This window comes from Caloenas nicobarica, chromosome 14 (assembly GCF_036013445.1).
Source record: "Caloenas nicobarica isolate bCalNic1 chromosome 14, bCalNic1.hap1, whole genome shotgun sequence".
In the NCBI taxonomy this organism is placed as follows: Eukaryota; Metazoa; Chordata; class Aves; order Columbiformes; family Columbidae; genus Caloenas; species Caloenas nicobarica.
In genome coordinates this window covers 10,615,826-10,632,663 of record NC_088258.1, presented here as the reverse complement: position 1 = coordinate 10,632,663, position 16,838 = coordinate 10,615,826, and the positions used below count along the sequence as shown (strand labels likewise).

Below are 16,838 nucleotides of genomic sequence, written 5' to 3'. Positions count from 1 at the left end.
AAAATTCAGATCCTCTGTGGCGCCTCAAATCTGCAATCAAGAATGTAAAGGAACATCCGGAAAGAAAACTGAACCTCCATGGAGAGACCCCAGTGTCTGAGCTCACAAAAACTGAGGAGCACCATCATCCCCATGCCCAGAAGACCGCAGGAACTCATCATCTCCCACTGGAACAAAAATCAGCTTTTAATCTTTATTTCACTTCAGGTTCTTTTAAAACATTTTTTCCCCCCAACTATCTTCTTAGTTAAGTAGATATTTTTTAATTACATTAAAAACAGCAATATAGTTAAATCTCAAGTAATTAAAGCTCCAAATCTCATAATAGTATGTTCTAAAGGCAAACATGAGGGAACTCGACAACCTACTGACTGTACTGTAAACATCCACATTAGCATTTACCTTTCAGATTTTCATATATTATATACACTTGGTCTCTCTGTTGTTGGCTGATAAAACTGCAACTAAAAATTTGTAATTCCTTTGTACAACGTACACTGATAGTTCAAAAACTCCAATTTCTCCACGCATGGACACACATTCACATCAGAAGATATATTCACAGAAACAGGCATGCTAAGTGGTCTCTGTATTCAAAACAGTCAAATATTAGCTGGGCACATCTAGTCATTCAATCACTTCTATACATGGGACAAGTAGAGGCTCTTCCATGTTTTAAAGGTTTTAGAATTTACTTTGAGAAGAGCTTATTACAAATGAGCATCCAAAAAAAATCTTGGCTAAACTGTTGCTGTTGCAGTATGCTCTGTCTCCAACATCCCAAAAGCTAAATTCTGTTTCAGGAAACAGCATGAATCTCCCCAAAACACAGCATCAGAAAACTTTAGACTGTTAAAGACTCACTTCCTTCCGCCCAAATAAGTGTCACTTAAAAATTCTCTCTCTTCTAGAACTACTGTAACATTGCAGTAAGATAAACTATTATCTGTTTTGTATTAAGAAAAACAAAACAAAAACAAACCTCACACACGCATACAAAAACCAAACAACACCGAAAAATAGAGTCCACGGCAACTTCTCCCATCTAAGTCTCAAGGCACAGCACTGCTCCAGCCATGAGTGCAGGAACTGCAAACCAAACAAAGAGATGCAGACAAGCAACTGGGAAAACGTCACTAATGAGCATCTGCCACCCAAGCGCAGGAGAGCAGAACAAACACAGGGCTGTAGGACGAGAAAGAACTTCCAGAGGGGATAACACGGACATTCCTCCTTACAGATACTGCACCTACCCACATCAGTGAGATTTCAAATGCTGCTGTGCTGAACACCTGCAATTCTTAATCCCGTTTTTAAAAATGACGACGCCTGGTATCCCCACATCCCCCTACCTCTTCTAATGTCCTAATACAGATTTACCTTTTTAAGACCTCAAATTATTTTACAATTTATTTATACTGCCATACTAAAAAGGAAAAGTACAATTCTCCCCTGTATTCCCCTTACTTCAACATCGAGACACAAATGCTATAGGTAGAAAATGGGGGACTGTGATGGGATATGAGAAAATATTCCCATCTCAGCCAAAAACAATATTTGCAGACAAACACTGTCTGAGATAGAATTATCAAGCAATACACCCCATGTCCCATTGAACAATAATAGAAATTTTAACTACTCACTATTTAGTCAGTTTACAACTGCTACAGTAGCAAGCACCTGGATTCCTGCACAAACCTCAAATACAGCATTTTGGGAATTGCTGTCAACAACGCATTAGCACAGCTTCTTTTTAATAAATGAGCTCATTACCTGACCTCAGCACATAACAGCACTTTGCGTCACGTGTTCTACTACAAATACATTTTAGAAGTGAACATATGTCTGATTGCTAGGGATTTAAACCTGGTTTTAGGAGTCACATAGTAGGATGTACAGTAGAAATCTCAGTTACAGCAAGATAACACTTCATCGTCACATTTTCAGGATGTGTCTGGTAAGCTTCACATTAAAAAGAAAAAAACTTACATTAGCAATAGTTAAACTTCACAGAACAGGAAGGTGAAGTAAACTATTCCAGAAGCTTTATTAGAGCAAGCAGGAACACCACAAAACACAAACATGAAGACACCTGACAACAGCTATAACTTGAGTTTGATTAGGGATGACTTACCTCCTCTGGCAAGTTATCAAATGGACATGTCAGAAGAATAATGCATTCAGCCAGGCAAATGTCTAACAATGGGTTTTCAGGAGTGGGTGACGCAGCTACAGATGAGAAGTTTATTCTTTAAGAAACTAAAGATAGGGATTCTATACAGTTTTCAAAGCAAGCACTTGGCTCACTCTTACCACAGTATCCATGTACAAGTGCACACATTTAATCCACACTAGTTATTCAAATACCTGGTGATCTCTCCAGTTTATGCACTGTGCCTATGTGGTAGATTTTTATCACCTGACAAGGGAAAGAAAAGAGTAAATACTAGAGAGTAAAATTTCATTCTCCTTTTGTTATGGTTCAACTATATATTAGTATAAAAATATCCAAATGTATATAAATCAATAAATGTATTTTAGGCTTTCTTGAAAGAAAGGAAATGTACACGATATGGCAAAGTCACATCACGGATTAAAAAAAAAAAAGCTAACTATGCTCAAAAAATGGAAACCTATCTATCTGTCCTACAAGGTTCTAAGAGAGCCATCACCAACTCAAGCGTAAGGATGGGATCCTTGCTGGTTTTGCCCAAGGCTGAATTCGAGCTGCCATCCCCTTCTTTCTTTGCGCACCCCCTCTGCCGTGGGGAGCGGGACAGCACAGCTGGAATAAGTTATTGGTGCTACCAGCTCCCTGCTCTCCGCTGTCGCCGCGTGAGCGTGAACCTCGCTGGGGCTCAGCACCAGCTGGAAAGCACAGGTAGCAGCACAGGCTTCCAATTAATTCCATACCACTTCTTCTCTGAGAAGTGCCTCATTTCATAAATAAAGATCAAAGGACCAACCCTTTCAATGACCATCTAATACCAGCTACACTTTTCTGGCTCATTTTCCGTAAGATCATCTAACAGTCATTGCAGTCGAGTTATAATTTTTATATATATATATATATATGCATATATATATATATATATATATATACACACATATAAATAATATATAATGCATTGAAAGGGCAATGAAAACTCTTATAACTACTCCTACCATCTTACATTCCCAAGTCTGTGTTTATAGCTTTAACTCTTGTACTTTGTGTCCATTTTATACTGAATCACCCAAATACAGCAGCAAGGACCTTTACACCACCATTTTCCTTTACCTATATTTGTGAGTCATTTGCTACATTTAAAGTTGAAATGTAGTTTATCTTATTTTGATAAACTATAGACATATTCAATGTATTTTAACTGCAGTTCCTGAATTGAATATTATGTATTTCTCCTACACAGACTGTTGTGTCACCATAATGTCCCGAAGATCATATTTAACACACACACAGAGTCCAGTTATTTCCACAAATCAATAATTCTGCTATCAAAAACAACTGGCTCTTTGAAACGAACAACTTTAACCGTAAAGTTTAACAGAGTGCCATTTGAATTAGGAAGATTTAGTGCTTAAAAAGCTGCACCAGACATCGGTGGGGCATGGTCCAATTCCTGGGCTTACTAAACAGCGCAAGAATTAACAAATCCTTTACTCCAAACGGGTTAGACAAATAATGCACTGTCAGCGCAATCTAACACCGCAAAGCCTTCTCCATTACAGCAGCAGCAGAACAACTCACACGAATTTAAAACCGTATTGACTGCACACTTGTCTATGGCTGATATTAGGCTCATACAAGTCAAATCATAACTGAGGTCCCAAAACGCATATGTAATGCAGTGTATTTAAGTGTTTATCAAATACGCTACTCCGAAGAAGCACTGGTAAGTGTGGAAGCCTAGCAGGCAAATATCCTAACTCGGAAAAAAAAAAAATCTTAATCTAAATTATAAGACAATTTCCAACTTCATCACCTCCTGAAATCTTGGAAAGAATTATATGCTTAACAGATGTACTACATTTTAAATATAGCCACATCACATACATATTTTTTTAAAACACTTAAAAAACACTATGCCTGATCAAAAAGTCTTCCGTATGGTCTGATTCACTTTCAGTACCTGATGACGGACACAAAATCATTACCAACTCCTGAACAGCAAACGGCCATTGCCACACTGTCCCTGTCTCTGCACAGGGGTAAGCGGCAAACCACAACAGTCCTCCCAGTGCTCACAAACTCAGGGCTCACAAACTTGCACCTTCCCCTCGCTGGCCTTTGCCTGCACATTAAAAAAAAAAAAAAAAAATTAAAAAGGCATCCCTTATCTCCTTTTTTCCCCATGCCCTACATCAGACAAAGCAAGAGGCCGCAGGCTCAGTTACCATGAGCGGCAGATTGGATTCAAAGACATCTCTGCCATAGTGGCAACCACCTCCTTTTTCCAGATCTGGCCTCCCACGAGCAGCGCTGTGAGCTGGGCAGGTCCCATGCTGTGCCGCAGCCATCACAGGGAGAGGTTTTCAAACCTTCTCTTATCAACAGGTAAATTTTGTGATGCTCCCTACTAAACACAGAGAGCTAAGCAAAACTTTTATTTAAAAAAGCCACCCACTTGATGAACATCTACTCATTCGTGCTACAAGAATTAAGCGCACTTTCCGAGCTCATTAAACATGATTCAAGCATTTGATTTTTCCAAAATAACAGACTGCAAAGACAACTCAGAGTATTTTCACATAAGAAACATCTTAAGGATGCACATGTTTACTGAAATGTTATATATATACACATATATATCTATCTATAAAAAACAACTCACAACAGCTTTCTGTAATTAAGATTTTTGAATTTGTGGAAAACTATAGTCAAAGACCAAATTAAAGTATCTGACACCGGTAAGAAAATGTGACTTTGGTGAAGACTGGCAGACCTTTTGTTTACCTCTGTATCCACAGCAAATTCCAGCAGCAGCAATGTTTCATAACCAAAGACGTATATGTTATTTTAACATCGTCAGCAGAAAAATTCAGATCATTTTGGATTCCAGAACCTGGGGTGAGGCGTGGGGTGTGTGTGTTTCTCTTAAATGGTTTACTAGGGTTATGAAACAACTTGTAATACATTTTCTCATCCTCATGTGGTATTTTTAAGAATGATTTCTGCTTCTAGTGAATGTCGCATTGCCAAGCAGCAAGTAAAACATTAAATATTATTCAGATTGTCTCATTAGTAACTCATACGTATATATGAGATAGAATCTCTTTCAGAACCTGTATCTTAGTAGCAAAGTCAGTCCTAAATAGGGAGTCAGAGCAGACAAGTAAAATCCTTTTGCTTTCCTACATAGTGTTATCAAATCAGAACAAATTTTTAAAAACTGGAAATAGATAGGAAAAGTTTCAAAAGTCTGGGATCAAAGTCTCATTGTCTGCTGGTGTCATTTCACTGTGGACGTGTGTGACACTACAAAGTCTCCACCTTTCTTCTGGCAGCCTGTGGCCATTTCTTCTCTTAGTGCAGTCCGAACGCAGACCTCCCAGAAACACCAACAGCTCTTACTAAGCATCACGCTGCCAAAACAAAGGAAATTTGCAGCTAGTGGTGTACCTGGTCTCTTAACAAGTAATGCCTTTACAGGAACATTTCCTCATTACATCCTGTGTTTAACATCAGTCTTGTCAAGTCCTGAGCATTTCCAAAAGATTTATCTGTTGCACTTTTGTCCAAGTCGGTCAGAGGTTAAAGACACTTCGTACCTTACAGGACAGACTTCACATGTCCATTAAACAAGAGGTAAAAAACACAAGGATTTGATTCCAAGAACTACTGGGAACAGCTATGCAAGAGCTTTCCCGGGAAGTCTTTTGAAAATAACAAGCCTAATGTAGTATTCTGTAAAGAAAATTAAAATCTATTCCATATATTAAGCATATGCATCTGAGTTAAAAAAAAAAAAAAAAAATCAAAGCTGCACATTTTAAAAATAAAAGGTTCCACTTCTGACTCAAATATCCTTGGTTTATCTAATGAATGTAAAGAACTAAGCATCCAGTATCAGAAGTTTTCTTACATTTCCTGTAGGTTGAATCAATATTAATGGCATCTTTGATCATAGACTTTTTTTTGCTTATTGTGCAGTTAAGCACAGGCAACCAAATCACAGCCACTTCGGCTCTTAAAACATATCAATAGTTATTAACATAATTGTTATTGATTATGGATTAGCTTTGCTTTCCACTTTCTCCTCCTCCCTCTCTTTTCAGGAGGGGAAAAAAAAGGATATTTTCTCTTGAGGTCTATAATTAACAAGACTGGAAGAAAACTAAGACTCTCTGCATGGCCCCTCTCCTCCCCTTGCATTGGGACCACCTCTGGTTTAAGGAATCACCTGGTCAGCAGGAACCTTCAGCCTATGACAACATCCACACAAGTGAATGCGAGTTAAGTTCAGTTGAAGGTTAAAAAAAAAAAAGCAGCAAAAGGAAAGCAAATTGCTCTTTCACTAGCAGCTATTCAAGATGCTATACGTATAGCAAGAGTTTTTCCTTTGTTTGCAGGTTTCTGTATACGTTAAGCAGCGGACAGAAGGAAAGGTCCATTACCAAGCTAGTGGATTTAATTCCACTAGTTCCTCTGCACTGTTCCAGTTCTGGAGATTTTATAAGTAACATTATTTTGTGACAATAATGTGATTTCTAAACTTATCAAGCCAAGTTGAAGACAACAGCTTTAGAAGTGCAACAAGAGGAACAGTAAGTGCTATCAGTGAAATAAAGACTTGCAATATAATTATTGTTGTTTATATGGTTTGCTAAGAATTCACACATTAAATTACTGTTGCAAATAACAAAGGCAAAAAGTTTTTGGGCAATTGTAAAGAGGCGTTTTGAATCTGATGAATGCTAGGTGAAGAAATATATCTAGAACGTTTTGTTCCTTCACAGGTAATTTCAGAACCATGAAAAATATCTGTCTCTAAAGCCATATATCTAGTAAGTCTATTGCTCTGTGTTAAAACATTTGCAAAGAAAAAAAAAAAGAGAATATTCATTTGATGAAAACAATTTGGCTTGAAAGGGCAGTACAGATTCCTAGTATAGTCCAATACTGACGAATGTGAGATAAGCCTGACCAGCCAAATCTGTCCTATTGCCCAAGACAGCACCAGTGCCCCAACATGACATTTGGGAAAAGAAAAAGCTGTAACACTGTGGCACAACCTCCAGTCTATACTTCACTTCCAACTGCCACTTTATATTTCCACCAATTATTACTTGGGAGCAAACAGCTATACTTTCAAAACCTGCATAGTTTTGCTTTAAATCCAATTCCAACATTTTCCTACAAACCTATGAAACGGCCATCACAATTATGCAAACTTATACAACAGAACCTGTTAAATGAGTTAAATGAGGCTATATTGACGAGCTGGCTTCTTTGCAATAGCAGCTCCCACTGGAAGTTAAAAATTTAAAGGCTAGGATTTTTTCCTTTCTTTCTTTTCAAAGGACAGAAATGAGATTGAAATTCTCTGCTATTTTTAGATGATTTTTCAAGTGTCAGCTGTGACAGAAAGAGGAATGGCTGTCTCTCCTTACAGAGCCAAGATGGATGGAGTGAGCTTGTGATTCAGGATCAAGAGAGAGATAGCTTACACACAAATTGTAGATGGTAGAAAATAGTTTTAATTTACTAATTTTAGTAATATTCCCGGACAATATACAGCAACTTGAAATCCAATGAAACTGTACTTTGTTTTAAAGTGGTGAATGTTAATTCTTATGTATCTTGCCTGCCAGAAGGAAAAGTGAAGTACATATTGTGAAATAACTGCCAAAAGAGTTTTAAACAACCCATTCAAATCATGCATCCTCCTCATGACAGAAGATTAATATAAATTAGGTGTCTTCGACTTTGTTTTGTCTTTTCCATCAATCTTTTTCCTCTAAAAGCCACAGTGTCAAGGCTCTTTTTTAAAGAAGAAGTTCTCTTGCATTTAAATAGTCCCCCACCTACCTCTGAAGATTTATTGATGTAAATGGGAAGAAGAAGAGAGCTCAGACCTGTTATTTGTAGGGTACCTGTCTACACTGCAGCACCTACGTTTTGGGTAGCTGAAGAGAAAAACATAAATTAAGGACTCTGCAGATGACAATCACTGAATGCAGCCAAAGACATGGCATCCCTCCAATATCACGGGACCTCAGATTTCAGCATTCATCTTCCCCGTGTTCCAGAATAAAGCCCCACTCCTGCCATGCTCACTTCAACTCTTGGAGGACGTAAACATCCTAAGGTCTATTGAAACCGTTACTTCACTCTACAGTGCTCACAAAGGGCTTAAACAGGCAGAGCTGCAACACTTTACAAGCAGACTGTCAGAACTGCCTTGATTTATTTTTTTAATTAGTGTCAGGATGCACAATAAATTGAAACTGGAACTCACCCTGTTAAATAAAGTATATGGTTAGAATCACCCTCCATCCCGTACAAAGGGGAGAATCTTACAAAGATACTAACTATGCTTGTAAAATATTTTTCACTGTGTGCAGTCAAATTAGCCCTGAAGCACGTTATCGAAACTCAAAGCCTCAAAACCCAACGTCCAAGTTTCCCTTAAATAATAAAAACAACTTAAGTGTGACTGTTTTTAATTGAGATATTTTTCTACTTAAGCTTACACAAATAAAACCAAGAGCAACTCGACAAATCTTCCTCAAAATCTGGAGAAATTGTGACCTTCCTGTCATAAAACCTACCTGGCAGTAAAGCTGACCAGTGCTAAAGCATAAATCTGTAGGTTTCCTTTCAGAAAAAGTCATGTCATTGCATCATGTAAAATATTTGGAAAGCTCAGTAATCACTAGTTTTTCATATGAAGTTATTTCTTTTGTTCATAACTATGAAACACATCTTCACTGAGTGAAGACTTGACAAAAAATAGGTTGAGCCACTATATTCACTATTTACCTCCTTTTCTTTTTACTATAACATGGTAAAATTACAGATCACATCAAAATGTTAAATCAACGTAGAATTTACTTCTTCCTAGCAATGTACCTTCATGCAACTTACCTCTAATTATAAGTCTTCATCTGTCACTCACTACTTTCCAATTTTTAAATACAGGAGTGAAGTCAACCTGTGTATAGTATTTTATTTTCAGTCTCACACTTGAAAATATGATCATGAACCACTACCTCAATAACACCAGTTAATAGGTCAGGTTAGGTAAAGTTGATAAACTGACAATTCATTAAAAGGTTCTTTCTCAGGACTCTGAATTTCGTTTTGTGGGAAAGGGGAAATGTGTACATATGCTTATGTCACTACCACTGAAAAAAAATTAAAATTTGTTCTATCAGCTGTTGCCTGACCATCAGATTAGTACTAGAACACATGAAATTCAGAATTACAATGTCTGTTACAAACGAGTTCAATAAATATAAAAACCCAGTATCTAAAGTTTTACATTTACGGAACACGATGAAAGTAGAGGTTGAATGGGAAGACCCGCACAGCAGCTGGCAACAGACAAGATCAGCACCCTGACCTCCTGCTCTCACCCCAAAAACGCTCACTACTCAGAGAGTAAAGCTGCTCTTAGCCAAGCCACAGAGCAAAGCTGAATCTGCACAGAGCTCTCTGCAGAGCTGTCCTGCTGGCACAAGCACAAACCTTCTCCACTTACGCGACACCCAGCAAGCTGGGCTCAAAAAGCTAAGGAAAACTTTCATCTTATCTTTCATCTACCTGGGAACTTTCAGAAGCACATGACAGCTCCAGGTCCTCTGCACACAGGGCTGGTAAAAGACAAAGATGGGATAGGCAGGAAAGACTTCCCTGCTGTAAGGGTATAATCATGGTCTTCCCCTGACCAGCTGCAAAGGGAAGAAAAATTCAGTGGCTTATCTCTTCATAACCTTATCTTAGACTTTTGTCTTTCAGGGACTGTGTTCCCTGGAACCCAAACCCAAAGAAGCAGCAGAGTATCAAGTCACCAGGTAGAGCTGCATCCCACGGTCTGCCAAGGGAAAAGCATCCCGTGGGTCGCAGGTTGCCACTGTGTCAAGCGCAAGGCTATTTATGGAGAAATAATAGCCTTAAATTACATTAAAAGGTTTCAATACTCAGTAAAATGGTGATTTTTATAACAGATTTGCTTCATTTAAAAATGTTTAAAAGTAAAGCAGATATTAAAAGAAACATGGAGAACAGGGAAAGACTATACAGTAAGCTACAGATCTTTGAAATGCTTTGTCAGGAATGGCCACCAGTTGCCACAGGTGAACTGTTGGATTTTCAGGCAACAAGCGCTGTGAGAGCGGACCTTCCCCAGCGCCATCACCGACACGGTTCGGTTGGCCAGGTAACAGACTACACCAGATCCACCTACATTTTCTCCACGACGAAGCAAATGGCAAAAGTCAGAGAGAAAAACATGTCTGTATCTTCAAGGGCTTCAAACCAAAGTTCAGTGATAAAGCCATTCCTTGAGGCAAACTGAACAAGGAGGTGTCTTGCTGCAGAAAGTTCGGGAGTCCTTTATATTTTTTTAATTTTTTTTTCAACAGGAACTTTGATAACAATGACTCTAATAACAGTATCATCCTACATACAGATGCCCAAAATGAAATCATGGTTCTGCTGTACTATGCTCTATAAACAGAGAGAAAGCATTCTTGTCCCCACATGCTTATGTATTTTGAGCACTCAAAAAAAAAAAAAATGCTGGTGACCCTGGTATTTCTGGAAGAGTTGCTGGCTGGCTGGCAAATAGCAATACTGTGACCTCCTAAGTAACAAGAAAGAGAAATGCAAACAACTGAGAAGAACAGGGCAAAACAAAAATATTTCCATAAGCAGAACTTTTTATATCCTGAGAAGAGATCTCTGACTCCACCAAGTCCAGAAGGGACACATTAATATGTATTATGTGACTCTCAGTATCTCATAGTCGACAACGAATATATTTGTTGGGAAGTTTGGCATGAAAACAGAAAAAGTAAATTGTCTGAAGTCCTATGGCAATTTTTTTATAGCAGATATAATTGAACCGTTGTCTAGGGTTTATCTGTGGACCTCAAAAAAAAAAAAAAAAAATCAGCACAGCATTGCTCTCCTGCACTCCCCTCATATCCAAGGAGATCTGCTGCTGCGAAAACAGATGGCCTAAGCAATCTAAAAGCAAACGAGCAGAAACAGGCAAAAACATTGTAAGGCCATGAATGGCTTGCCCTCTTTGTTGGTTTGTTTCAAACACCATCTACTTAATTCAGAAGTCAGAAACACAAGGGAACATAGCAGCATCCCACTTTTTGCAATAAGGAGCCAAGGAAACAAAGGTAGAAGAACAGATATTTCCATCCTAAAAAATTTAAATGAACCACAAAAGAGCATGGGGAGAGAAAAATTGCCTCGTCTATTCCAAAAAACAAGGAACAGCACTAGCATAACAGGAGGTGCACATACATTAGTATTTCAAATGGAACAGGGAGCGCCGTTTTGAAACAACTGACCCAGTTCGCTCCTACATATCCTGCTTTGGTGCACACTGTAGAGTTGTACCTGGATTCCTTCGGGTGAACCGAACCAAGAGGCTCACTCCAGGAGCGTGCCCAATGTGCTCCAACCACAGAGGTACTTTTGTTCAATGATCCAGTGCAGAACTAGTCTTAGGTAGAAGTCCTGAAATGTGCGTAACGGGGGCACTGAGTTCTTGGCACCTCCCATTCTGCTCTATGAAGAGTTTGCCTGATCATGTTGACTTAGTCTCAGAAAGATGGCTGAGACTACTGCAGCAGCTCAGACCATTAAGAGATAATAAACTAGACATACAACATAAAAAAAAAAAATCATTAAGATACCAAGGGTTGAAAAGAAGCTGAGAAGTGAAGTAGGGAAACAAAGCTTCTGTCTATTATCTCCACAGCACTTTCATACTTGAAAAGAGTATGATGTATGACATAATTAAACAACCACAAACTTCCTCTTCTCTATCACTACTATCAATGAATTCTCAGGGAAAATAATAAAACAAAGCTTCCTAAAACAGCACCTCCATTCACAAAATTAGGCAGGTGCTTGGCAGAGGACAATTAATTAAGAGGTGAAATCTCAGTTTCCTCTATTAAATCTCAGAGCTGCTCCTTAACAAAACCCTCCCCTGCAGCAGGTTCCAGACACCTGCCTCTGGCACTGCTGTTAGATTGCTTTTATCATTGCCTTTTTTTTTTTCTTTGATGCTATTTACCTACCAGCCAAGTAATCTGAATGCAGAACTAAGTATTGAGGAAACAGGAAAAAATGGGCAACTCTGTAGCACCCACCATGTGTCCCAAGGGTCTGGGCACTGGCGGGATAGGGACTGTGAGTGCCACTGACCTGCGGATCCAGGCGGTCACGGCATCTGCGTGGTTTAGAAGTACACACAGACTCCACTTTCTGTAACTATATAAGACGTTGACAAGAAATGGAAGCTAATTACAGTTCCACAACAAAATATAGAAGGGAAAAAGGAAAAAACTCATCCCATATTCCTCGTTAAAGCAATTCTTACCACATGCTCCGATTGCTTTGATAGCCAGGTTTCAAGGTAACAAAAGACTGTTAAAATGTCGGTCTACAAAGCATACTTCATCTTATCTAGATTGCATTTCAGTTTGTTCATCCGTAGTGCCCTGGCTAAAGCTGGACCTGTGAAAGGCATTCAAAGCTGCAAAATCCAAACCACTGTACTGATGAGACACAGCAGCCTACGTATGCCTGCTCGCAATAAATGTAACCAAGGACAGAAGTCCGAGAAAGGCCATGAAAAATACACTCCTGGCACGGGGTATAATTGCTCTACACAGTGCTCTTGCAACCTTCTAGAAAATATAAACAAATAAATAAAAATATTTAAGAGCAGTACCCTCAGTCTCCACAAATAAGTTTATGTCGCTTTGTGATTAGTGCTATCAAGTACAGCTATAAATTTAGCAAAAATACTTAATTTCATTTGTTGCCACAACTCAGTCTTCACACTGCATCTGGCTGTAAAGGTAGATGCAAGAGGGAAATTAGGAACTTAGATATCATGTGGTTGTTTCTCTACAACCTATTCACTTTATTTTCACTAGAACAGCAAGATTCGGCTTAGAGTAACAGAGAAATAATGTCTGATGCTTTTTTCTTGAAAGCACACTTCCACTGAAATACACCAGTGTCAACAGTTTTCAAGGAAATTAACTGAATCTGTATTTTTAGAAACTAAACAGAAAGCTGAAGCCCAGGGACACACATCTGCTTTAGTTATAAGGCTTCCAGCCACCAATGTCACTGTCGATATTTTTTCTCCCCGTAAGCCTCTCGTTTCAGCCCTGTTGCCATATGCATGTGGACAGCCAGCTCACCAAAAATAAGTATTTGTGTCACATCAAAATAAGCACCTGCCACAGGCGAGTGGCCTGCCATTACCACTTCCACCGCTGTTTTGCAATACTCTCTCCCCGTCCTTACTCACTGACCCTTCTCCAACCATCCTGGCTTCCTTTTGTATTTGTCACAACAAATATCTCCTTCCTCCATCACAGCACTGTCCTGTGACTCCTTCAGTTCCTTCCACTCAGTCTTCAACATTTTCTTTATAAAAATGCATACATTTATAAACGGAATGAATAGGCTCACACAGCATAAAAGGGTTTGCAACATACTCCACTCCCATTTTGATTTGTCTGCTCCCCACCTTGGGCTACAAGCGCTGCAGACAACCCAATACGTCCGCCAAAGGCACAGCACTGGAGACACAGCTTTTGCTAAAGAGACAATTAAACCCTCAGCATGCACAATCCTCCTGCACGTGCTCCTGAGTGCAGCTAGAAAGCAGCCAAGGGTTTCATTTCAAAATGAATACTGTGTAGAAAAATGAAAATCGGATCCCCAGCCAAGCCATAAGGGGAACTAAAGGATGCCTCGTTTTCTTTTCCGAATGGCAAATTTACAGTTTCATCCCCAAATCCTTAAAGCTGCAGAAATGAGCCTCTGCCAGCTCACTCAACCACCTGAGTAACTTTTTCCAGCCTAACTTCGAACTGTAACAACTTGCTATATCTAACTGCCAAATCTACAGTGCTCATTTCTTTCTGTGAATCCAGCTGTCATTTTCCCTAAATGTCTTCGCAGTCCCAGCTCTACCAATGCCAAAAAAAAAACTTTTCACAGATATACATAATTTTGCAAAACACATATGCTCTATGTATGGCACATGAAGTCAATTAACAAGTTTACTTACTGAATTAAAGGATGACACACAACAGTAAAACAAAATCCTCTTGGAGACAGCAAACACATTAACCTTCTCCTCCCTATGATGTGATACTCTCACAAGGAACACTGAGGAGTTTTGAAGTACATTTTGAGTACCCCAGAAGATCTTTCATGCTTATCTCCATGGCATCATTTATTCCATATTTCCCATAGTTTGTGATCATCAGCACGCAGACTTAAATGTAAAATGTGCTCAACTTGCAAGCCAGCAAGCACAAAACACGCACTAGGGAAAATATATTCCCACAAAAGGAATTAAAAAAAAAAAAAAAAGAGTGAGCACAAAATAAAAGCACATACCTTTTAACTGGTCGGCTACCACGCTCTGACCAACTCGCTCCATCACCTTTCCATCCTCCATTTCGTAACGATCATCCAAATATTTTGCAGTAGCTTCCGAAATATGGACTTTTCCAGCCACCCCAAGCTGCTCCATCAGATTGGCCAAATTGACATCATTGGACCACACATCAAACTTGAATCTCCTCATTCCCAAAATGCCACAGAGGACTGTCCCGGTGTGAACACCAACTCTCATGTTCACCATTTCTTTTTTCTCTTGGCAAAACTGCTCAATGGCTTTAATCATACCTAAGCCCATCTCGATGCAGCAGTAAGCGTGATCTGCCCGGGGCTCTGGGCAGCCAGCTACGCAGTAGTAACAGTCTCCCAAAGTGCTTATCTTCTCGCATTTAGTGTCCTCGCACAGACGGTCAAAACGTCCAAATAGGTCGTTCAGGAGTCCCACCAGAGCGTGGGCAGATTTATTGGCACTCATTTTTGTGAAGCCAACAATATCTGCAAACAAAATGCTCACTTGCTCTATCTGCTGCATTTTAAAAGGACGGAATATTATGGGGGTTTTCTGTATAGAGGGCTTCTTCTTCCTGTTTTTGGGGCTTGAGGTGGAATGACGTTTGATGGAGTTTTCACTTTCATCATCCCCCTGCTTCATTAAGTCATCAGCTATTATTCTTGGCATAACAGAATGAATCATCCTCTCTTTCAGGGCTTTTTCTACTTCCAAGTCTTTTCCATGCATGATGGATTGCCCCACTTTCAGGAATGTGCTTCTCGATCTGACTTCGGACATGATAAATAAATGAATACCGATGGCGTGGATGCAGATGTGCAGAAAGGCTTTACTCAACAGCTCCCAGTAAACCGCACCAGCTCCGACAAGTGTAAAACAGTTCTCGTCGCGGAAGTGATAACCGAAGGTCTCGAAGAGGACCGAGTACGACAGTCCCAGAAACAAGCTTAAATACAAGGGTAAGTGCATCACCGTGTAAAGCAACAAGAGCACTTCAATACACATAGAAAAACTGCCCACTTGAGAAAGACAAGTGTCTGTGGGATCTGCCGGGGAAGTCTGATTGGACATGTCACCACTTCCTGAGACAGGTTTCAGAGCCTGGAACTGCGGAGCGAGAGTCAAAGCAAAAACCAGGAGGGTGAGTATCAGTGAAGTCCATACATAATGGCGAGCGTAAGTCTTAGTGAAAGTGAACACAAAAAAGGCTACACATACCAAGAGAAAGCACAGAGCCGGCACCATGAAAACAATCCGTTTCTCTCTCATGTGTATGCCAAAGTAGATGCCCCAGAGAAGGCAGGCCACGCCGATGTAGAACAGCGCATAGCGAAACCTGCGCTGCGTCTGCGGGAAGCATCTCTCCATGCAAGCCTCCTCCAGGTTGTTGGAGTCGAACTTGGGATTCCACCACTTGGACGAGGCCCTCTCGAAGAGCTGCGGCAGCTTCTTCTGCCGGCGGAGGCCGGGGCCGCTGCCGCCAGCTCCGCCGGCTCGGCGGGTGCCCCCCGACTCCCCCGAGCTGCAGCTGGAGGAGATGCTGTACTTGCAGTGCTTGGCAGAGGAGCAGCCCTGGTGCTGCTTGGCGTTGATTTTCACGGTCACGCTGTTGCTGTCCCCGCTGGAGTCGCAGCTCACCTCGGTGCTGTGGTGATGCAGCAGCTGCTGGTGCGGTGGGGAAGCCATGTTGTCAATTCCTCCCGAAGAGCCCGCTCAGGAGTTGGGTCCCTCAGGCTGCGAAAGCCACCGGGCTCCTCGGAGAATCGCCTCTAGTCTCCTCCCGCCGCCACCGCCGCCTGCGCGGAGGGGCGGCCGGGCAGCGCCGCGGCGCTCCGCCGCTCGCCGGGCTCGGCACACGGGGCGCTGGGGCGCGGGCAGCCCCACATAGTCCCCTCGCCTCGCACGTCTCGGCCGGCCGGGCAGGGCCGCGCTCCCGCAGCCCCGCCGAGGCGCGGGGCGGGCGGCCGCTCGCTCAGTCCCGCGGGGGGGACGCCGGGCCCCCGCCGGGAGGGGACCGCTCCTCCATGTCGGCTGCAGCTGGCCCGCGGCTTCCTCCCCTCGCGGCCGCCGCCAACGGGCCGGCTCGCGCCGCGCCGCCCCTCTCGCCCGCCCAAGCGGGACGGCACCGGCGGCCGCCCCCCAACGGCCTGCGCGGCCCCCCCGCCGCTGCCCGCCAACGGGGCCTCGGGCCCCGCGCCGCCTCGC

The 16,838-nt window shown here is 41.4% G+C and overlaps 1 protein-coding gene across 4 annotated transcripts in view; it reads right to left on the bottom strand.

Moving 5' to 3' along the window:
* Positions 1–16,326, bottom strand: part of ADCY9 (adenylate cyclase 9) — a 92,939-nt gene extending 76,613 nt beyond the window's left edge. For all 4 annotated transcript variants that reach the window (XR_010607018.1, XR_010607019.1, XM_065645287.1 and 1 more), the window contains exon 1: positions 14,621–16,326. Coding sequence is in view for 2 of the 4 variants with exons in the window: in XM_065645287.1 (XP_065501359.1) it covers positions 14,621–16,319 (1,699 nt within the window). In the remaining 2 variants the exon portion in view is untranslated. The remainder of the gene's footprint in view (positions 1–14,620) is intronic.
* Between the last annotated feature and the right edge of the window lie 512 nt (positions 16,327–16,838).